The following is a 23440-nucleotide window of genomic DNA, read 5'->3' as shown; positions in this document are numbered from 1 at the left end:
CAGGCTAAGGGGATATTCTTCTTTTCTATAAAGTTTAGAAGAAATGGAAGAAAAATATAAAAACAGAGAATCAAGACCAGAAGACTTGCAGCTTATCTCAGAACTGAAAGACCTAATTGCAGAGCGGGACCAACTCATAAAGAAATTGATTGTAAGACTTCTATGCTCTTTTGGTGTAATATGTTTACAATACAAAAGTTAATCTGATTCAAAGTGTTTGAAATGTATTTAAAGAACCAGTCCTGCTAGCATGTTATTCATATTCTTTGACACATTATTCCTCTGGTTTCAATGGCTCATAATAGTAAAACTAATTAGATACAGACTGTTTCCCAAAATCAAGCATAATACATTATTGTAAGTATTTTGGTACATCCTTTATCAGATGTCTCCTGCCTCCGATCCTGGGACAAGGCAGCCATGTAAGCCATATAAGTAGTTTCTTTTGTGAGGTTTCTAAGACCACTGAGCTTCCCAAATTCCTGACCCACTGAGCATCCCAAATTCAGGCACAACACCCTGGCTTGGGTTAGTCTGATTAGATCCCAATTAAGAAGCAAGAAGGAATGAGGAAATCAAAATTGAGTAAATATCAGAATTTAGCTATACTGAGTCTTTTGTAGTACATAATCCATTAGGCTGTGCTCACTCTCAGGACCACAGAACTGCATAAATAGGAATTATTTAGATCATTCTATATAATAATATATAAACATTAAATGCAATTTTTAGAATTATCAGTTTATTTTAAAATGTAATCATAAATTCATTTGAGACCACTTTACAGGCAGATTTGGCCACTAACTGAAAATGCATAAAAAGGAGTTTCTATCTGTTGTTCTTTTTAGGAGGACAAAAAGTTCTATCAGCTGGAGCTAGTAAACAGGGAGACTAACTACAACAAAATGTTTAATGCAAGCCCTAATGTTGGTGTTATTAATCCATTGGTGAAGGTATGTTCCATGGACTTCATTGCTAAAGTGAAGAAAAAGAAATCTAAAGATACAGTAAAAAGAAAAGATATATGTCTATGTGTGTGTGCCTGCATGTATACATAAATCACTCTTAATAGACATGTTCAAAACAAGGAACATCATTTTCCATTTGTCTGTTTATTTTTGTGGAGGTTTGTTTCTTTTGTGTTGTTGAGAGATTCCACTGATGCTGTTGCCCTAGTTTACTTGACATGTGTGACATAAAGCACAGGTCCTTATCACAAAACTCCAAATGTAAAATGGAAAAGTGACAGAAAGGCAATAGAGGGCAGAACTATATCATGCAACAGAGAGCAGTGACACCCCAACTGGTTTTAGTTTTGTAATTTTTCTTGGTTATTATAGGAAGTGCAAGGGCACTTAGCACTTTTTGGAAAGCGCTCAGGGTGTAAGAGCATTAGAAAGACAGGGAGAAGGACAGTAAAAGGAAAGGAATAAGGGTAAAAAGGGGAAAGGGAAGCACACATGAGAAGGGCATGGAATGAGTCTGAAAGGGGAAAGACATAGAGAAACATTGGAGAAGTGGAATGGCAAACCAGTATGGACAGTGGAAGCTGCAAGAGACTGAAGTCAGTCTCTAGCCTTCTCAGTTATTGTCCCCACCTATGCAAGTGAAAGCGCTTCAGTAGCAGCCTTTGCCAGTTCTGCTGAATAGCAGCCAGGGAAGGCTGATGTGCACACTGACATAGTAGGCTTCCTGCAAGTTCAAAAGCCAGCAGCATTCCTTCTTGAGGAATGTGGATAGACTGTGGTAGAGCACCTAAATAGGTGGTGTAAAAAGGTATCTCCTTTGCACCACTTCAGGAGTGAGTCCTCTGACATTTCCTTTCTCCTTGTGATAACCCATAGGTTATTTCCCTTGCATGGAAGGGGAAGTGAAAGCTGGAGAGACAGAAGTTGGGAAGGGTCTGAAGCAGAGGTTAAAACCCAAGGGGCACAACCTGAGCAGGTCAGGCGCTTCAGTGATCAAGGTTGAGGCTCAGGTTATTTAAAAGGAAGTCTGGCTCCATTATTTGAGATCAGGCTGCAGTAAGGGTGGCTGTAGTTTTTAGCCACCCTTACTGCATTTTCACATCAGATCAGCATATTTTGCACTTCTGCACAAACTCTGCTGCAAAATGTCAACATACTCCTATGATTTTCACAAGCCCAGCAACTCTCCCAGGCTTATGTGGATCCCTAATTTTTATGCTAACTGCATAAAAGAAATTAGTTTGGGCCCATTAGAGACAATAGGACTTCCAGGTACAATTTCAATGGTTATTTGAAAATGTTGGAAGTCTGTTTGAACCATCCATTTATAAAGATGTAAAATGTAACCATTTAGTATATAACATTATGTTTTGTGTGAAATCAGAAATCAGATTTCCATTGTGATAATTCACATATTTTTATAATATGCTTCTATCACTTAAAATGTTTAGACTTTAGAAGTGTCTTGTATGCTGGTACATTCTGATCTTTCATTTCATGAGTTGTGGACAATGTTACATTATTTTGTCAAAGCACATAGTGTATTATTGGAGAATGAATTACAAAGAAACTGAAAATCTCATTCTCTTTTCTTTTTTTGTAAAAAAAAAAAACAAACAGACCTTATGAGTTACTACAGTCTTTGCATATTAATGCAAAATTACAGTCATTGCAGTATGTGTTAGAGCTTCTGTAATTTCTGCAATGTTTAGTACAGTATTACATTCTTACATCTAAAGTTTCTTAATACTTTGCATGAATTTCATGGAAACAATTCACACAATTTTCTCTCCAGATTTGACTGTTTCAGAAGCATAGATTGTTTCATGGGGAATATTGTATAAATTGTAGTCTTTTTCTAAGCACTTATCTGGATGACATACATTTTCCAGAAATGAGCCACCTGTGGAGAACACATTTAACTACAGTTTGTTTAACACACTGTTTTAATTACAGCAGATATTGTCCTGCAAGTGTATTTTACATACAGTTGGTTGCTTTCACCAAACTATTTCTTCTTATTTCTTGTTTCTTCAGCTACTACAGCAAACATGTATGGGATAATCTTAGTTTAATCCTTTGTAGCTGATGATCATTCACTATGATGCTTAAAACCCATTTTTTCTATTATAGTTTTCTGTTAAATTGCCAGGGTATTTTAATTGTGTATTGATAAACACACCTACAAGTATGTTTCTGCAATTAGTACCATTTGCATCTGCCAATACTGGAGAGGTCAGGCACTGAAATCAAAGCTAGCAGAGAGCCTAAGAGAAGAAAGTACAAACAAACAAACTGTCTCCAGCTGAACTTGTGCCCACCCTTGAATAGAACAGCTCTCCTGTTTCAGGTGGAATTCTGCTGGAAAATATTATATAGAAACAACATGAGATTCCACTTGTCTTTCACTTTATTTAATTCACATATATGTAGTTAATAAGCCTTTAAGGGGTTTTTCTCCTAGCTGCTTTGTTAGGGTTGCATATAAGTAATTGAAAGAAATTATTTATTATATACTTAAATAATACATAATTCATTGTATTTTTGAGGAAGGAAGTTTTTTATTGCTCTCCTATTTTCGGAAATAAGGCACTTTGAATTTTAGTATTTTATTGTGGACATGAAAAATGTGATAGAAGTCAGAAAATACACACTGTGTCCTGTCAGACAGCCATTTAAAAGAAAAGTGATAAAATTATTTGAAACATCCTTCTGCATTAAAGATTTTATATCTATAAAAACAGAGAGGATCACTGACTCCTTTGTGTGATGTATTCTGGAATGTAAAATAGGGAAATAAAAATAGATTTCCTAAAGATTTTGAGTCCCTTGAAATACTGTCAAGAGAAGTACAGAGAGTATTGAAAAAAAACATGTTCAGTTGTGCCATCTGGTGTCTAGAAGTGCAGCTGTATCAGCATCAAAGCCAGGCCTTTCCTTAGAGCAAGAAACTGGACTTCTGTACAGTAATATTTGTATCTTTAGCTGTATTGCTATAATGCTCTGCTGACTGAGAGGGTGTAATTGCTGTGAAAGAAGTGTAGGTGCTTTTCTAGATTTTATGGTTCAGTTACCAAAATGTGCCTAAGTGATGGAGAGAAATGTGTTGGAAAGACCTATTTTTTTATCATTTGAATTTGCTGTAATTGCGTTTGATAGCAGAGCTGTTTCATGGATATGAAGAAAAGATTTAAGTGAACATGAAAGGTTTAACAGACTGAAAGGAAATTTTCCACAAGATTGTCAATCTCCAATGTTTAAATAGAACCAATACATGTTTAAATAGAACCAATGTTTCAATATAACCGAAATGTTATATTGAAAGATCATATACTCATGTGATATAGTTATTGATTATTAGGCTAAATCATAATAACCTAGTCATTTTGATTAGAAATTCAATTTTTCTGTGAAAATTTGTGGTGTTCATGTCAAAGCAAACAGAACACTACAATTGGAAAAAGAGCCCAATCTGTCCCAATTCCTCTCCTTGAAAAAAACCTCCAAGCCAGCCATCAATAAAACTTCTAAATTAGCCAATGTCCTCATCTGTCCTGGTGCAAGAAGCCTTCCTTACGTTTGTTATTTTTAATGCAGCAAAAGAAGAAGAACGATAAATCAACAAACAGGTTTGTGAGTGTCCCCAATCTAAGTGCTCTGGAATCTAGCGGAGTGGTGGGCAATGGACATCCAAACCGCCTGGACCCCATTCCTAACTCACCCATCCACGATATTGAGTTCAGCAGCAGCAAACCACTACCACAGCCAATGCCACCCAAAGAGCCCAAGACGTTTTTGAGGTGAGCACTGCCTCACCAATCTTTTTTTTTGCTTAACTTTGGAAAATTTTGCATTCTTATTGAGCTGAATGCCACTTGCTCTATCAGCCTTTCAGAGGTACAAGTACTCTTACATAGTTTTTAATTTTTACATTATAATTATAACCTCTTTATAGTATTCCTTTTTATTGTAGATCTTGTTGAAATGTGAAGTAGTCTCTCACTTTTTCCTAAGCCTTGAACTTTGAAAACCTTTATAAATACCTTAACAGAATTCATGTGCTTCCAATTGTTTACATATTTGAACAATTGTTTCAGATGTTTGTGTTATTTACTGGTTTTCATTTAGGAATTGATACTAGCACGAAGTTTTTTTTATTTAGTAATATATGATAACAATTTTTATGTAAGAAAATTATTTTCCGTGCTAGATGAATGTTTTGTGTTCCTCTTTCCTCACCTATATGAAATTGTTTCATAGGAGTAACCTTACTACAGCAACAGGAAATGTACTGGCTTGGGTGCTTAATGCTGAGCTTCCAGTAATCAAAACCAGCATTAAAGTCTCAAGTAATTATCTCACAAAATAATCTACTGAATTGAATAACTTAAAAATGGCATTTTAGAGGCAGTATTTTAATCTCTTATCTTAATATGCCCACATATTAAATGCACTGAAGTGCTGAACTTTGTATCTAGTAGGTGCTGATCTCTTACCTCTAAGTTGCCAACTTAAAGTGAAATGTGGAACCACAAATGCAGTTCCACAGCTGGTCGTTTGCTCTCTCCTTTGGTTTAATGCAAAAGATCACATACCTGGCAACTGCTAATTATAAAGGGAAACAAATGATAGAATCTAAAATAGGTAAGGGAAAACAATATTTTTCAAGAAAACCTTTTTTTTTAAAAAAAAAAGTACTGTTGCTATTTTTTTCCTGTGCATGTTATGTGCATGAATATGCCCAGGTATCTATAAACATGCATGTGCATGACCCCATGGACTGTGATGCTGGAATTGTCACTCCAAAATGTATTATCCTTTAGTAGAAATTATTTTATTACCAATTTTTATTGATTAAGGAATTTGTGTAATTAAATTTAAATTATTCTTTCCTGCTCATTTTGTGAGAATGTTAAGTTTTCAAAGAGGAGCCAAATGTTGTTTACAGTGCAGCAGTTTGTTTTTTCTAGTATCTTGGCGTATTTTAAGTGTGTGCATGAACAATTGCAAGTGATACTTGTGATGGGTATTATTACAAAAGTGTGTATTTCTGTTCAGTTGCCAGCCAGTCTTTGTGAGCACATGTCTACAAATATGATGTTCACATCATATTTTTCAAAATTAACTTTACCACAGGAAAAGGATGCTAAAAGAGGACCTTCTACAGTCATGCTTTTCCAAGAAAACTCTTTTTATTCTTCCTGAAAACTACAGCTCTTTATGAGATTTAAAATTATGTTTTCCAAAATATTACATGCCCACCCTGTAATGTGGCTTCTGAACTGACTTGTGCTGCTGATGCTCTCCAATGGAGTGGATGATCACAGATTCTATAGGGAGACATTAAATCACATCCTAAGGCACACTGGTAATTAATCCATGGAAAAACACACTGTGTTCCTTACTGAATATTCTGGGATTGTTTTTTCTTCTCCAGACAACTGTACTTTTCACGTAGTTGTAGGATAATTGTTGTTTGTTTTTTTTTCTTTTTGTGAATTTAGCCCTCCTCAGACTGATGCCTCACCAGTGGCTTCACCAGACCCACAACGCCAGGAGTGGTTTGCCCGATACTTTACGTTCTGAGAGATGATTTGTTTTTGTGGCACAGCGTGATGTGGACTGTTTATAAGAGCATGACCTTAAGTAAACCCTCATGTGAACAAGCTTTCCTGTAATTTGTCAAACACTGTGAATGAGAAAGTATTTGTCTTTCTGATTTGAAACTGCACTGTATTTCATGTTATATTTGTTGGAATCACCTGACATGGTACTATACAATATGTGTAATTATATCTATTATTTTTATTTAACATGGAAGAATCTTTAAACTTTGTAATTACTACATAATAAATTTTGGTAGAACAAACATAATGCTTTTTCCCCCTTTTTCCTATAAGTGTGTTTTCTTTGATTTCAGGTAAGGCTTTTCCCCCCAAATAACATAATTGCATGGTTACTATAAATACAGCTTGAACTGTAAAAGGAAAAATATATATCTCTCACTCTCTCCAATTTGGGTGGGATATGTTTAATGCATCCCAGTTCTGTTACTTTGTAGCAGTTTAAAAACCTTCTCTGGCTAACATTTAAAAAGAAGAATGCTAAATAAAACTAGTGTAGCTGCTGGCCTTCAAAGCAGATGGATTCTGACAGAAGATGAAAAATGCCACAGACCAGGAGCTGTTCATTGGGAAGGGGAGGTTGACTCCTCACCTATTGCTTATGAGACTTCATCTGGTTATAATCAAAGATTTTATCATTGAATTTAAACAGAAACTGTTCCCACATGTTCTGTATTTCTTTATGAATATTAACAAAAACAAATGCTTGAAATATTTAGAAAACTGTTTTAGGTATCTCTGTGTAAATCAAGAATCTACATTTTGAGCATATCGTCTTGCTTTGGATAAAATTCATGTCTGAAATGAAAAAACCAGAAGCCACAATGAAACAAACAAATACCAACTACTCTGCTTTTTCCCATTAATACATACTACAGATACAGGTCTTTCATTAAAACTTGGTTACCTTCCCTTGTCTATATTAAATTTTTTTCTTCTTCCTAAACTAATATATTAAACTGTTTTTCAGCTAGTGAGCATGATTCCCCAATCTATAACTTTTATGATGTCAGTGTTGCTCAAGAAATTTGTTGCAGCATAGAAAAAAACCGAGCTTATTGTCTTTTTTATATTTTTTCATTCAAAGATTACCACAAATTAACTCACACTGGTAGTCTCAGGGAGAATATTGTCTTTGTTTTATGAATGTATTTTTAAGCTAAATCTCTTATCTTTTAAAAGCAGGAAAAAATATGTTTGAGTTATTTGAATAAGGTTCTAGTTAGCATATATATAGGTCTTGAACTTTAATATTTCATCTAAAGCCCTAACTGCATCCTTTTTTTGCTATATGCACAAAGGTAAATACCCAGATGAAGATACTTGCTAATTACAATGAGTTTTATATGTACTATATGTATAAATGAAAAATTTGTATGTTTTCATATAAACGATATAAAAATCTTCTAAATGCACATTTAAAAACTTCAATCATATAATTCACCTTGAAAACACCACTGAAAGCTGTATTCTGGTGATGCTGCCATGGATTAAAAATGTATACATCAGATTTTCTGTAGCCGGTGGACTCAACTGTAGGTATATGCAACTTTTTAATTTTAGAAGAAAGCCATATTGGGCAAAATGTCAGATTTCTTGGCTGTTACCCAAAATAAAATTCACTAGATCATTTTGTTACAACGTTCTGAAGTGAGTGTTGTGTATTTTTTCTTCCATGCTTTGCAAGGGATCAGTTGCTTTCTCCCATCTTCAACTTCATTTGTGCATTTTCACATATGGAATAAATAACTGAACAGGAATACAAAGATAATGATCCCTACATTTACCTATTCAGTGAAAGGTGTGCCCATTTTTACTAGTAGACATCTGAACATTAAGAAGCTCTCAGTTACTATGTCTGCCACACTCAGCAGTTGTACCACAGCCTTATCAGTCTCCTCAAACAAAAAAAAAGGCAAAAAAAAGTCCCCAAACCGACCAAAAATAAAATGCCCAAAAAACAACCAGAGGAAACTAGGGAAAAAACCTATTTTCTTCCAAGTGGCGTTGAGAATTCTGTAAAATATATTTGTAAAACAAGTCAGTATCTGACTTTTGGGATTAAGGAACTTGCATGATGACAATGCCATTGTGTTCTGGATCTTTGCAGTACCTGGTATTCTGGAAAAAGCTAAAAGTGCTAAAAGTGCAAGGATTCATGAGTTCATAGGCAGCCTCAGCCTCGGCTGCCAAGAGACCTTAGGGCATAGTCTGGAGCCCATGTTTTACAGCCATGTGAACATCCAGCCAAGTTCATGCTGCCTAGTTAAACCTTTCCCTAACCTGTGGGATCTGTGAGCCCTTCTCAGCTCTTGTGCAGCCTTGCTGGCAGTGTCTGAACTGCACACTGTGCCACCACCCTGACCAGAGTATTAATGGGCACTTCTGTGCTCTCCTGGAACAAACTCAGATTGAGAGCACACACTGTATTCTGTAAAACTGAAAAACAGAGCAGTTTTAAGACTTCGTCTTCATTACCCCACAAGACTATCAGGAGGGACCTGAAAGCAAAAATAGTAATATGGTTTATGTAAGAAAGCCATTATTCCAAGTGGAAAGCAGAGCCAAACCAGGCAAGTGTTCCAAGCCCAGGACAAGAGAGCTTTTCAGGCTGGTTACTGCCAGCACTGTCTCCATCCACTAGTTTGAAACAATTACTTTTCCCTGTCCCATTTTGCACCATGATTTCAAAAGAAGCTATCTCATGGATTTTTGAAAGGGCCAAATACATTTCTAGATAACTTCTTGTTGAGCAAACATTTCTTCATTACTCAGCTAAGTACTAACAGTTATTAGTTACTATTAGATAACAGTAAATTGATCAATAACTTGAGCTTTTGCTTGTAGGAACTAGTACCTGATCACAGCCTGACCACAAACCAACATCTGCTTCTTGCTCTGTAGTTGAAAAATCAGCTGCCCCAGTTGCAGGCAGCTGCACTGTTTTTCATACTGCTGCACTGGTTGTTTAGGCTACAACACAGTGTGAGGAAGCACACGTGAACACCTCCAGGAATTCACAGAGATGACAGCTCTGCCATACCAGACACCAGATAACTGTGCTAACAAATGTGCAGCAATAACTGTGTCTCATTATTAGAAAATAGCAGCCTGGTTTTGTACCTTGCAAAACCAGCGCTGTAAACTGATTAAAGTTGTCACTGAAAGCATATGCCAGAGAAAGGGCTTGTTTTGAATTTTCATAGTGATCAATTTATATTTTAAGTGGAGATCTCAGCAGTGCCTTTGCAGCTGTATCTATTAAATTGGTTACAACAGGACCATGTTATGAAACAAAATGCATTTTTCTTCTAGAGACATATCTAGGGGTTAAAGCACTTCCTCTTTATAATCCCCATGAACCAATCTCTTGCTGGAAACACTGTTTCCTGCAGGTGAGGATTTAGGCAACATCTACAAGTACCCTGAAGTTTGTGTTTGCAAACAATGCAAGAGAGGTAACTGAACTTCCGCCCACTGATTGACCAGACAGGAGTCATATGACAAAATCCTCTTCCAATACCATGTGGAGTAGCAATTCAGAAAAATCTGAGTTATTTGAATTCTTTCTGAGTTATTTGAGTTCTTTCCATTTGATATACAGAGACTTAGTTTTCTTTTGCTCTTCTGGGTTTAAACCGGATCATAACAGCCTGGAACACGACTTTGATATAGCATTAGCTAAAACCCAAACTATTTCAAATAATTGTAGAGCAAGTCACTGGGTTGTTATACGGAGGGAAAAAATACAGATAAGAAACTATTCAAAATACTGTACTGTAAATTCTAGGCATAAGCAAAAGCTTTAGAGCCTGCAGCAAACCCTGGTTTTTGGTTACATTAAGAATAAAATCCCCAAACTCCTCAGACTCTGTTACGCCCTCATGAAGAAGGGGGAAGTGGCTGGTTTGTCGTGCAGCTCTCTCTGAAGAAGCCAAATTTAGACTTGGAGGTGTAACCCACGGGGGTGGAGAGGGAGCTTGTAGGAAGCAGCTTCGGCTGCCTCGAGGCTCCCTGCCCACGCCTCGCAATCCTCCACGCTGTGCACGGGCAGCGTCTCTCTCCACGGGGTGCAGAGAGCGGCACGGAGAGCCCGCAGGTGGATCTTTTGTTCCCGAGAGGTCGAGCAGCTGGAGCGTCCCCCGTGCCCACGCAGGGCCCTCTGCCGGGCTTGCCGCCCCTCTCCCGCTCCCGGGCGGGCCGGTTTCCCCGCGGGAAGCGCCCCAGCCTCCCGCCCGACCCCGGCCGCTCTCCGCCGCCCCGCCCCGCTCAGGGCCCGCCGGGCCCGGGCGTGGAGCGGCGCGGAGGGGCGGGGACGGAGCCGCTCCTCCCGCCGGGTGAGGGAGCTGCGGCCGCTGCCTCGGCGCGGCGGGAAGCGGCGGGAGCGGGGCGGCCTCGCTGCAGGTACCGAGGGGGAGCGGGGCGGCCGCGGAGCGCTGCCCGCCTCGCCTGCCGGGTGGGCTGCAGGGAGCGCAGCGCATCCCTCGCTGCCCGGCGCTGAGCGGGACGGGACGCGCTTGGGGCAGCGCCCGCCTGGCCGCCTTCAAAACTTGCCGTGCTAGAGGCGGCCGGAGCGGGAGGGCCGGGCAAGGGGCTGCAGCAGCTGCCTGCCCTCATCGCCTGCACAGCAAGGGAAGGAGAGGCACCCGGCTCCCTCCTCGCACTACCGGGAGGAGCGACCCGCCTGTCCCCGCCTCTCCCCGCCCACCGCGGCGGGCGGCACCGGCAGGCAGGGGCGGGGCGGCCTGGGTTGGCGGGAGCCGTCACTGAGGGGCGGGGGGCTCGGCCCGACCCCGGTACCTGCCGCGGTCCCCGTGCCGGGCAGCGGCGGGGCGGAGGTGCCGCCCTGACGAGGTTTCCCTGCCCGAGCTCCGGAGCCCCGCCCCGCCCCGCCTGGCTCCTCGCTGGGCTTTTCCCAGGGAAAGACAAAGTTTCCCGCCCGCCGCGCGGCCGTAGCGGGAAGCGCCGCCGTGTGACCGCCTCCCCGCGCCTGGCCCGGCCCGCGCAGCCAGCGACACCATGGTGCTGAGCGCGGACCAGGTGAGCCTCATCGGGCAGGTGTTCGAGTCCTACGTGCTGGAGCACCACAGGGACGAAATCCTGGCCATCCTGAGGGAGGCGGACGACCAGGCGCACTACCCGGTCGTCGTCGACGCCTTGACGCTCTTTGAGACCAACATGGAGATCGGAGAGTACTTCAACGCCTTCCCCAGCGAGGTGCTCCCGATTTTCGACAGCGCGCTGCGCCGGGCCGCGCTGGCAGCGCTGCAGGAGAGCGCGGAGCCGGCACAGCTCAGCCTCAAGCAGAACCTCCACGCCAGGGTCTCGGGTGAGTGGCGAGGCGGGGGCTGCAGCGAGCCGCACCTCCCCGCCAGGACTGCCAGCATTCTTGGCTCTTCAGGGAAACTGCCAACATGTCCGTACTCTGTAACAAGCTATCGGGGATATCGCCATGGAATGAGCAAGTTTAATTCTTGCCGTTCCGGTGTTTGTCGCAGAGGGAATCCTTAGTGTTTATTGAGCAGCAGGGGACACGTGCCAACACGTGGGTGGGTGTAGAACCAACTCCCAAAAGAGACGCTGTGGCCATCCCCACTGGGCTGCGTGTCTCTCGCTGGGTCCGGGCTTACACTAAAGCCTTTCCAGAGCAAAGACTCCTCCAAAGCGGCAACTGGTCTTACATTATTTCTTTTAGACAGAAGGCGTAGAGAGAAGAAAAGGAAAAAAGGAAAAAAAGTCCCGAGAAAAAAGTTTTAGGGGAAGATAAATAGTTTCAAAGTTTTACTGCAGGTTGACTTCCCTACCAAGCCAGTTGGTACTCAGTCCTTATCGGCCCCAGCCGTCTTCCAGAAGAGGCAAAGTCTGAATTTTGAGTTGTCTTGTAACAATTTCGTCTGAAACTGTTGAATTTTATGGTTAACTATTATAAAATTGCTTGTCATAAAATTGGAAGGTGTGATCAATAATGGAGGCTTCAGTAATTTTTTTCACTGCTAGATGATGTATCATTATTCCTTATTATTGGGAAATTTTTAGTAGCTTTGAGGTTTGGTAAATGTGGAGTGCAGGTTCTGGGATTGAAGTGCCTTTTTTGCCTGTTGTGGGAAACTGGGTCAGCAGTGGCACCATCCCTTCTGGTCATTTCTGATCATAACAATTTGGAGCAATAGTCTGCAAAGCCAAGAGCTGGCAGCCTGTGTTTCCCTCCCTTGCCCTGTTGTGGAGCGGCTTATGATTAGTGGCTGTCTTTTGGCAGCTTGAATTTGAATAAATCACAGTTGTTAAATAGGCCTGTGTTTCATTGCAGTGAGTTTCCATGAAAATGGAAAGTGCATACATTAGAAATATATTTAGCCTGTGGTATTCAGGTGCTGAGGAGCTTGTACACAGCTGCTGAGTATGTGAGGTAAAAGGATGGCCTCTTGTGCTGGACTGAAATTTCACCTCAGGCCCCTTCCTGTACCTATGAAAGCAGGAATGAGGTAAAACTTTATTCCTAGTGTTCTGAGATACATTTACATCATTCAGGGCTTCAGCATAAAAAAAGACTCCAAGTATGATTATTTGGAAAGCTATCAGGAAGTATTAGAAGGAATACAGTAAGGAGAGATATGTCTGCATGAGTAGTGGTGTCTTTAAGACATTCTTTTCCTCCTATCAGCCTCTTGCTGGAGCTGATCATTCCTCCCACTGTGATGTTTTGTCTAAATATTCCCTTACCAACCTCTAGCCCCCTTGATCAAATAGTTTTAGTAACTGATAAAAGCAAGCCTGACTGATCATTGGTAGAAGAATTCAGTCAGCAGTCTCACTGATAATTCCATCCATAATCTGGAGAGAAGTTGGTGAAGAACGGGGGGAGTTATCTTCGAGACGTCCAGCTGGATCAAAATAACATCTGTCCACAGAATTTGGTTAATGTTCTGTACCACTTAAAGGCTCACTCCAGAAGAAACAAAAGAAATAACGTAAATTTTCTATAGCCCTTTTTCCACCCAAATTTTCCCATGATACTGCTACCTTTCAAGTGGGTGCTGATTACCTTCAGGCCTCTCATCTTGGAGTGCCACCTCCCATTCCCAAGCCCATGTCATATAAGGAGGGAATGAGAATGTGGTGCACTATTCCTGGTGGGAGCAGCAGGCAACTACCACGAGTTTGGTGATGGTATCTGTGTGTCAGGCTTGGAATTAGGTGAGGGAAAGCGATTTTGCATACACCAGATATAAGAAACAATCTCAACACCTTCTACCAATATGGACAGGGCATCTAGTGGTTCAAAAAAGGATGGAAGGAGTGTGGATATGCAGTAATTAATAATGGATTATTACCCTGAGTTCACTGAAGAAAGTAAAAGTTCTTTATCTGAATTTCAGCATTGTAGGAATTCAGTTGTATGGCTTCTACTTTTTGCTACAAATCTATTAAACGATTTTTCCTTATTTATCATTAGCCTGAGTACCACTGCGTTTGTTACTGAAGTCCAAGCTGCTTCTGATATTTTAAATAGCTTTTTTGTGACTAATACAAAGAGGCACATACTCAATTAAAGAATTTGTCAAACAGTCTAGTATGATCAGAATGAAGGCTCTTTTTGTCACATTTAGACTCTTGTCTCTTCAAAATTCACAGAGATGATCATCATATATCCTGACAACAGTGCCGCAGCTCTCTCTAGTGTAAGATGTGATGCATTTTGCAAAGCTTTTTCAGGGGCAGCAATACTGAACTAAGAAAAAAAAAGCCAAAACAGGTGGAGAAATAACGGATTTTTCTTTTCCCCTGAACTGACTAGAAATGCAAATCTGTGGTAGAATGAAAATTTCAACAGGCTTGGTAGAACATTTAAATAGCTTTATTAGAGTCAAACAGAAAAAAATTTTGCAGTTTTACAAAATACTTCCTCCTGATTATTTAATTCTACTTTTTCTACTTTATTCTCTTACCTTTAAAATTAGTTCAATAGTTAAAAATATTTTCTTTGAACAAAAGCAGAAGGTCAAATGTTGCTTAAAAGCATCAAACTGGAATGTTTCTGCATGTCTGAAATAAGGAATTTGGGGTTGAAAACACTGAAATAAATTACCTTTCTTTTTTTTCCCCAGCCAAAGTCACCGAGAATATTTGACCTAAATGCACAAATAGTTTTGGTCCCCTTAGAAACATTATTTCCTAGCAGATTTGTAGTTTTACATCTCTGTAGAAAATATTCCAAAATATTTTGGAAGTAAAGATAAGAAATTAAGTTTATAATTTTTCATATTTTGTCATTCATTACTAATTTCTGAGTAGGCAATATTTTGCTCGGGTGAGCATTTCAAGACCGTTTACTTTTATAAGAACTTTGTAGGTTGTTGAGATTAGTCTTCCTGAGGATTTCAGCCACTCTGGTGCCAAGTGACGGGTGAACTCTGGAGCCTGATCAGCACACGACTGAACTGGCTGCTGGGGTGGAATTAAGGGAGAGCAAGTGGAAAGTGTCCTGTCACTATGCATTTGAATATACAAGTGATTTTGCTTTGCCTGTGTTCATAACCCCTTTACATTCTTTTTATGCTATCTTCCTTGTGCTCGAGGTTTACTGGTATGCAATGTAGATTTAAGGTCAAATGCTCTCCGACTGGGAGTTTGCCTAGACTTGAGAATTCACACAATATTAGGAGCTACACCTGTTTAACTTTGCGAATAACACTGGACCACAATTAAGTAGCATAACTAAAAATCTGTTATTCAGATAAACCAGTTGTAGAATAAATGGCATCTGCAAAAAGAACATCTGAATTAATACAGATGTGAGAACATCAGGATCTGTTCCCATGAATGGAAACTGTTCATGGCTATTCACCCCTTGGCAAGAGTAAACTGGCAGCATTTTCAGCTAGTGCTCAGTGTCTGATGATTTTCACCATCTGAGGACGGTGAATCAGATTTATGGTACAACAGATGAATAGTTGAATCATGTTTATGAAACACTAATAACAATGGCTACTGTTTATATATCTGGCACGTTTTCTGTTTAATTGCATTGTAAGTCTTTGTTTGATAAGCATAGCCTAATGCTGTATATATTCTGTCTAACAGGTTTGCCTGTTTGCCCAGAGCTGACTCGAGAGCACATTCCTAAATCCAAGGATGTGGGACACTTTTTGTCTGTTACTGGGACTGTCATACGTACCAGTTCGGTGAAGGTTTTGGAGTTTGAGCGGAGTTACATCTGCAACAAGTGCAAGCACGTGTTTGCTGTCAAGGCTGACTTTGAGCAGTACTACGCCTTCTGTCGTCCAGCAGCCTGCCTCAATGAAGAAGGCTGCAACTCAACCAAGTTCATGTGTCTCTCTGGAACAACCTCTTCTCCTACCTGCTGCAGGGACTATCAAGAAATCAAAATTCAGGAACAGGTAAAGAAAAAAAAAACAGACAAAAGGGAAAGGTATTAAAGTATAGATGTCTGCTGTTGTTTAAAACAAGTGCCTGAGACGACTGAAGGCAGCCAGGTAACTCATTAATCAGAGATTTCCTGTCAAAGAGTTAAAAATTAAGCCAACATGTAGACCATACTTCTGTTACTGGGCAATTCCATTCGCTATTGTACAAAACACCAGCAGTCAGTGAATAGAAGAAATTTCCATAGATGAAATTCCATTCCACATTGAATCCCTGTAACACTAAGTGTGCATTTTTTTCTCTGAGCACTTCCTGTGCACGATGCTGATGTTCAGCACTGGTTCTGAGGACTAAAGCTAGCCCAGTGTTGGCAGCTGTAGCTGTGCAGTGCGGTCAATATGTGGTGTCTGCAAATGTTCTTCCCTTCAGCCAGTGTTGAACTCAACAATTATTGCATATGTGATCCTTACAGGACCTGCATCCAGAATTTGCGTTTGGTTTCTGATGGTAGCCCTGGGTGGAAGTACACACAAGGCGGAGGAGAAATGTGTGAAGTTAGAAATTAAGGTCTTAAAAGTTCAGAATACCAAAACTAGTAAGGGAATAAAGTTTCTAGGAAATAAGCCCTATATTGCATGAACATACAATGATTGTTTCTGGCATAAGGGAAATCTCTGTAACTTAGATTTTGTTATACTGTGTGACACAGATCTCGCTGGTAGGAAGGATTTTCAGCAACATGGGCTTGTTAAAATAGTACAGTTAAACTAAGAGTGAATTTCCCTTGTGTTTCCTACTGAGCTCTGCAAATAACTGTGCATGTGCCATCAGTACTGACAGTGATGTGAACTGCCTGTGGCCATTTAGATAATACACAAGGGTGAATTAACCTTCCTAGGCACCAGAGAGTGAATGCATTTAGAATTCTGGCATGTATGACCCGGGCTGCAGAATGAAAAAGTACTTCTGACTGTTGTTCTTGTGCAGTGGATACTCTCAAAACTATTGCAAGCTCTAAGTGTAAATGGAAAGATTGCTGGTTGGAAATGGACTGTGACAAGATTGCACAGGCTTTGCCCAGGAGAAAAGAAAAGAATTACAGGAGTTACTGGCACATTTGTCAATATATATTTGGGGTTTCCTGGTTTTGATTTAATCCTTGACACCTAAACTTAATTTCAAACTGTCAAGTCATGGTTAAATACCAGAAAAATACAGAGAATATTCACTCAGTATCTACTTCAGTGAAGCATCAGCTAACCCATGCACATGCTTTAGTACCCAAAGTCAACTTTACATAATGAAGTAGTACCTAGTAATAACTCAAACTATAATTAAAAAAAAAAAAGATTGGTCTTTCAAATGACCTCTTTTAGTGAGCTTTCTTCAGCAAAATATTGAAATCACACAAGATCTCCCAGCACTGAGCACCTTCTGCTAATTTAATACTCAATCCCATTTCCTTTAATATCAGCATTAAACTTTCATTGTTAAGTTTAGGGCAGCATTGGCACCCTTACTGTAAGTTTTGTGGTAAAAAGCAAGAACTGACCTCAGTTCCAGGAAAGGACCACAGGCCAGAGCAGCTGTAAATTCAAGGCTTTTGAAAGGTGCAGTTCTTAAGAAGTGCTTTTCCTTCCCATCCCCTAGGTTCAGAGGCTGTCTGTCGGAAGCATCCCTCGTTGCATGGTGGTTGTTCTGGAAGATGACTTGGTGGACAGTTGCAAGTCTGGTGAGGATATGGCATAAATTACCTACGTCTGTACCCACAAGCATTTTCAGTTTTCCACTGGAGCTGAATCTCTGTCAGGTGGCTGGCAGTGCCAGGGCTTCTCGAATGAGGCATTTGTCTGTCACGGTGCTGTTTCAGGATGAGCATTAGCCTGGCAGCTGATGACCATTCCAGAAATGTCATGAATGACCATGTCCAGAATGTCATGCACCCCCCATGTCAGGGTACATCTTGACTGTTTGGCAGATCAGTTTCAATAAGTAACGTATTGTGACATACAGAAAGTACATTAAACCTTGTTGGTGTGGAACACCAAGGTTTATTGGTGATTGGGACACACAGTGTGAGATGCTCTTCCACAGGTTTGGAGAGCCAGGAAGCCTGACCTCCTCTCTAAGGAGTACTGCAGGTAGAAAAAGCTACCTGGCATTCAAAGAAGAAGCTCATTGGCAGGAAGATGAATGGAGAGTGGACTGAAAAATCTCAGATAGGCACATTTCCACAAGAAATTCATTTGTGGTTGTACTTTCTCAGAAGAATGCTCTATTCAGAATGTTAACAAGTGATTCTGGGGTTCATCACAAAGGTTACTGGCAGCCAAATAAGTTTTGACTAGTTTTGTTTTTGAATAATCAATCTAATTGAAAGAGCTTCTACAGTTTACCAGGAATTCCTCTCTTCTAAAAAAGGAAACAAGCAGAGGTATATCTTTTAAGAATTCACCTCCCTTAAGCAGAAGTGGAAAGACATAACAAATTCCTACCACAGACTTAAGCAACCTGTCATATCTTTGTTTTGGACTTCCAGTTAATGCTTTTTGTTGTTAGATTTTTTTTTTGCTTTTTGTTGTTAGATTTTTTTAACCTTGTTAACTGTAACACAGGATCTATATCACATTATTGTTCATTACAGCTAGCTGAAGTGTCTACATGTCTCAAGTCAGATTTTTTTTTTTGTTATTTTCCTAATTTTTGTTGTTACCTCTAGGAGATGACATCACAGTGTATGGAGTGGTAATGCAGAGGTGGAAACCTTTCCACGAGGGTGCACGCTGTGACTTGGAGCTTGTTTTAAAAGCCAACTATGTTAAAGTGAACAATGAGCAGCTAGCAGGGGTTGTAATTGATGAAGAAGTTCGGAAGGAATTTGAAGACTTCTGGGAAAGGCATAGGAATGATCCCTTAGCAGGTTAGTGGTTGAAAGCTTTTAGGTAGAACACTTGATTGGATAGAGATGAAATCAGTGAAAATACAGTGACTGACCACATTTTCCCCCCATTATCCTATCTCACCACCCATTCATCAAGAATATATTTTTTTTCACTACAAGAATACAAAATTCTTACTTTAATATTACTGGGGTGGGGGTGGAAGGAAGTACCAAACCTACTGCATTGATCTTCATCCTCTGAGCTTTCTATTCAAGTCTTTTTTTGGAACATTTATTAACAAGAAATTAAAAGGAATGTAAGTATAAGAGAAAAAAAAGAAAAATGTTTTATAATCAAGAAAGAAGAAGCGTAGCTCTCAGAAGAAATAGTGTGGATCAGATCTGCCTTTAGTCAGCACGGCTGTTGCCTCTGGGGTGAGAGAGCTGACACGCTGTTTCTGCATCCCAAATTAAGCTCTGCATCTTTACCATAGGGATTAGCACATCCCATCTTTAACACAACTCTCGGATGCCTAGGTCCTTGAGTTAGGTGCAGGGGAGCCTTCCAGTTCACAATGGCTTCCAGAACAGTCAGTGCTCAGTGTGCTGGGTCCTAAACTTACCATGGTCCCCAGTCAGCCAACTTGAAATTACCAGTAGTTCTGTCTGGAACTCTGTCCCTCTCCATAATCTGAGTGCCTTCTCCTCAACTCTGCAGAAGCTCAGTGGACTCTTTAGGGTCTCCATCACTGAACTTTATTAGCCTGACAGTTTGTTTTGTAAAACCCTGCAAAAGGCTTAGTCTTTCTTCCTTAAAGACAAACAGGAGGAAAAGCAGGTGGGAACCTCCCTCAAATGAGCCTGCTCACAATAAGAAAGTGTAGATCCTGTTCGTGTTAAAGATTCTTCAGAACTGCATTTCCTGGAAAGCAATTTAATTGCTAGCTTCCTGCTGTTTGGAATGATAACATTTCTTTCTTCTGCTATTTGGAACGAGAGTATTTCTTATCACTCTCATTAGAACTGTTCAGAAAGTAACTCAGGATCTTCTTTGGAGGTCCCTTTAATCTTTCATTCTCAGGACGAATTTTGGAAGCCTGCGGGGAGCAATGTGATTTTATCTAATATTACCCATTCTGAATAAATAAATTTGAAGTGGCTGCAAGAAAGTGGAGGTGGAATTAGAAGGACCCTGACTGCCCAAGGTGTCTGTTTCAGTCTGTTTGAATTTGAGTTGAAATTGAGGGTAAAGATTAGATCTGACTAAGGAGTCTGAGGCCACAGAATGTGTGTGTACCTGTTCTGTTTTTCAAGATATAATGATAGCTACTACTGTATTTTATGTCAGTCACTTAATGATGCTACCTCCTAACTGTGAAGTTAAATCTTGAGCGGTGCATGGCTGTACAGCATTGTTTAAATTTCACTTTTGGATGAACAAAGATGTGTTAATTCCTTCAGAAGACCTCCAAATGAAACACATATACTTTGTCATCCATTAGGTCCCTATATTTTGCCAGTACCATGTACTTGCATCTAAATTTAAAACATGAAGTTAAGCTCTCAAAATGGGTCACTCTCCTTTATTCCCTAGCAATGGAAGTAACACATGGCACATAACCTGAGACCCCTTATGTGTTGGTAGTGTCAGAATCTCAAAGAACAGAATTAATCCCGTTACATATCTTCCACACCATCAGCATTTTCAGAGCAGATTGAAATATTCTGCTGCTGGAAAAAGACTATAGTAGGGAGGAGGAGAGGGACCTGTGACACAGAGGGATCAAAGGAGAAGGAAGGTAACAATGAGAAAATGAGCACACTATGTGTGCACAGGTTTAAGGCAAAATAAGTGTTAGAAGTTTTCCTAAATGTTAAACACACCAGTTTTCAATGGGACATTTTGAAATCTGTAAACTTTTAGGTTTTGTAGCTTCTACACTTCTAATTGTGGAACAAAATAATTTGCTTGATGGCATTTCATTCCTTAAATTGCAATCGGATTGGCTTTGCTGCTTATGATCATGACTTACTTAACTTCTGTATCATGAAGGAAGTTTGGATCAAACAACCACTCTAGATCTCCTTCCTATCCCACTCTTCTTGCCCAAATTATTTGTCAGTTTACATGGGACTCCCTGGGAATCCAAGTTTTAACTCTGCTGAGTGCCATTTTTGCTCCTGTTTTAGGGAGGAATGAAATTTTGGCTAGCTTATGTCCTCAAGTTTTTGGATTGTACCTGGTGAAGCTGGCTGTAGCCATGGTGCTTGCTGGTGGTGTGCAGAGGACTGATGCTGCTGGAACTCGAACCAGAGGTTTGTATTGGTTCTAAAAGTATCACATCCTTTGTAACAGTCATTCCCATCCCTGTCCTCACCCACATCCCCCCCACCCTTCCAAAATCAAACCAATAAGAACTTGGAAGCATAATCATCCCATTTTCTTGAGTGAGAACAAGTTTTAATAAATTTTGACTATTCTTCGAAAATCTCAGACAAGTTAAAGTGGGTGTCTAGACTTCCTCTTTTTACTTCAATTTTTCCAAAATAAAACCCAATAGAAGCAGACTTTTAGGTTTCCATTAGGTAGAATATTAAAGGCAGCTGTTTTATCTGAAACATCTCACTTTTTATTATATAAGTGACATTTTGAATTTATTTCTAGTAGAATATTCCCAGCAGTATTTGGCATCAAAGGATGGAATCTTAATGTTTCCTTAATGTGGATCACTATAGTATGTTAAAAGGAAAAATTAAAGGCTTTATTTTACTTCCTAATGCCAGACTTTTCCATCTGTGATTGTCACCCCATCTTACTTAGTCTTGTAACTCCAAGTTACCTGCCTGCTGATTTGCCTTCTGTTGTTGTTAGATGGCAAATATGCCATGTGCCAGGTGGTACACAGGTCATAATCTATGTAGGTCATAATAATTTTTAAAAGTATGTCTCTGTATACAAATACAGGATTTTCTTAATGCTCTAACAGCAAAATAAAATTATAGACTTTATATTTGAAGTTGGATTTTGTAGAAAACAGTGAAAAAATTTTAGAGCACTTTACTGAGATTGTAGCAACTGAATTATTTACTTCTGTAATTTCATTGTTATGAAAATACAAAGTTGCATAACTGTTGGCAAAGAATTAATTAAGCAAAACAGCCTGCTGATTTTATTAGTCCATTTTGCAATAATTTAAATAACTGAATAGTGGAATGGTAACTAAACCTGGTATCCTTCTGTTTCATATTCAAGAATGAGCTGAGTCTGAGAAATAAGCATTCTAAAATGTAAGAACTCATATTACAGGAAGTGTCAGATACCTGCAAACACTTCACAAGTACTCAGTTGTAAATATTTGTGTCTAAATGACTTTATTAAAAAATTTATTTATCACACCAAATAAATAGTGCAGAATTACATATTTTAATGTATATATAGTGCTAAATTTTAGATGAATATGACAAGTATTATTTAATCTGAGCATTTTGTGTCAATGTTTGTCTGTATATGAACTGTCTACTCCTACATCACTGTTTTCCCCCAAGGTGAATCACATCTTCTGTTGGTTGGAGACCCAGGTACAGGGAAATCTCAGTTCCTCAAGTATGCAGTAAAGATTATGCCACGTTCTGTGCTTACAGCAGGAATTGGATCCACAAGTGCAGGTATGTGCTTCTTCAGCTGTAACAGGTGATGTCTCACTCAAGTATGTTTGTATGGAAGCCTTCTAGGTATGTGAACATATGTGCTTAGGTTGTTGTGAGCACAGTTGAAGCAGAGAACTGCTGTGGCGGCATGTGAGGCCTGATCTGACTCTCTGCAGTCCTGCCTCTTTGTCTGCATCCATGAAGGACTGTGATGAGCTTCTAGCAGGGAGCCTGACAAGCTCATCCAGAGACACCTCTCAATGCTTTGCTAGCAGAGAGTGATCTGGACCTGTATTTTTAGCATTTCCCAGCTATGACAAATATGACATCTTTCCAGAGCTCACGCTGTGTGATGAGCTAGCGTCATTTGGTTTCTCCTGAACAGATAATCTCCTCTCTTCTGTTCTTTTATGTGTTCTGTCTGGGTGCCAGTTTGATTTCTGCTTGCTTTCTGGAAAGTCACCCCTGTGTTGAGGTATTATTTCTTACTCATGAAGATGGTTTTAAAATGGTTTCAGAAAGCAAGTGGTTTTTTTCCTTCTTTTTTCTTTTTTTCTCTTTCTTCCTTTGTTAAATGTAGGTATGTCCCAGCTGGCTCTCAATGCCAGGCATCTTTGCAAACTCTTCTGGGACAATGTACAGGGTCAGATTACCTCTGCCAATGATTTCATTTGAACAAATGAATATACTACTTGTATATTCAAAATCACAAAATAATTAGGGTCAAATCCCAGTGTCTCAGGTAGCATGTGTAATTTGAATATTTCTCAGAGAGTGCTGCTTATCATTGTATGTCTGGGAAATCGCATTATTTGTACATGGGAGAACCAGAGGATAAATCTTCCCTAGCAATGTATATACTCAGTCTTCCATAGCTGTGGAGGTGGAACATGATGTTGAACATGTACACTCCTGTGTGCAGGGAACTTGTTATG

At 39.9% G+C, this 23440-nt stretch overlaps 2 protein-coding genes across 8 annotated transcripts in view; both read left to right on the top strand.

The window, feature by feature from the left end:
* Positions 1–8205, top strand: part of FAM184A (family with sequence similarity 184 member A) — a 73112-nt gene extending 64907 nt beyond the window's left edge. For 5 of the 7 annotated variants that reach the window (XM_084202250.1, XM_084202248.1, XM_084202251.1 and 2 more), the window contains 4 exons: positions 34–151; positions 849–953; positions 4566–4768; positions 6473–8205. In XM_084202250.1, the coding sequence (XP_084058376.1) occupies positions 34–151; positions 849–953; positions 4566–4768; positions 6473–6554 (508 nt within the window). In that variant the 3' untranslated portion in view covers positions 6555–8205. Of the gene's footprint in view, positions 1–33; positions 152–848; positions 954–4565; positions 4769–6472 lie in introns of those variants that run through there. The other 2 variants (XM_084202252.1, XR_014616014.1) reach the window with 2 other exon arrangements.
* A 3406-nt stretch (positions 8206–11611) lies between these two features.
* The window catches only part of MCM9 (minichromosome maintenance 9 homologous recombination repair factor), a gene marked incomplete at both ends in the record, with an annotated part of 46848 nt that continues 35019 nt past the window's right edge, over positions 11612–23440 (top strand). Inside the window, 6 exon segments of the mRNA XM_084202161.1 lie at positions 11612–11921; positions 15674–15990; positions 17627–17708; positions 18696–18898; positions 21053–21173; positions 22404–22523. Of these exon segments, the coding sequence (XP_084058287.1) occupies positions 11612–11921; positions 15674–15990; positions 17627–17708; positions 18696–18898; positions 21053–21173; positions 22404–22523 (1153 nt within the window).

The sequence above is a fragment of the Fringilla coelebs genome (genome assembly GCF_963513975.1).
Source record: "Fringilla coelebs genome assembly, chromosome: 3".
In the NCBI taxonomy this organism is placed as follows: Eukaryota; Metazoa; Chordata; class Aves; order Passeriformes; family Fringillidae; genus Fringilla; species Fringilla coelebs.
Note: the sequence above shows the minus strand (reverse complement) of the source record. Positions and strands in the feature narration are given on the sequence as shown.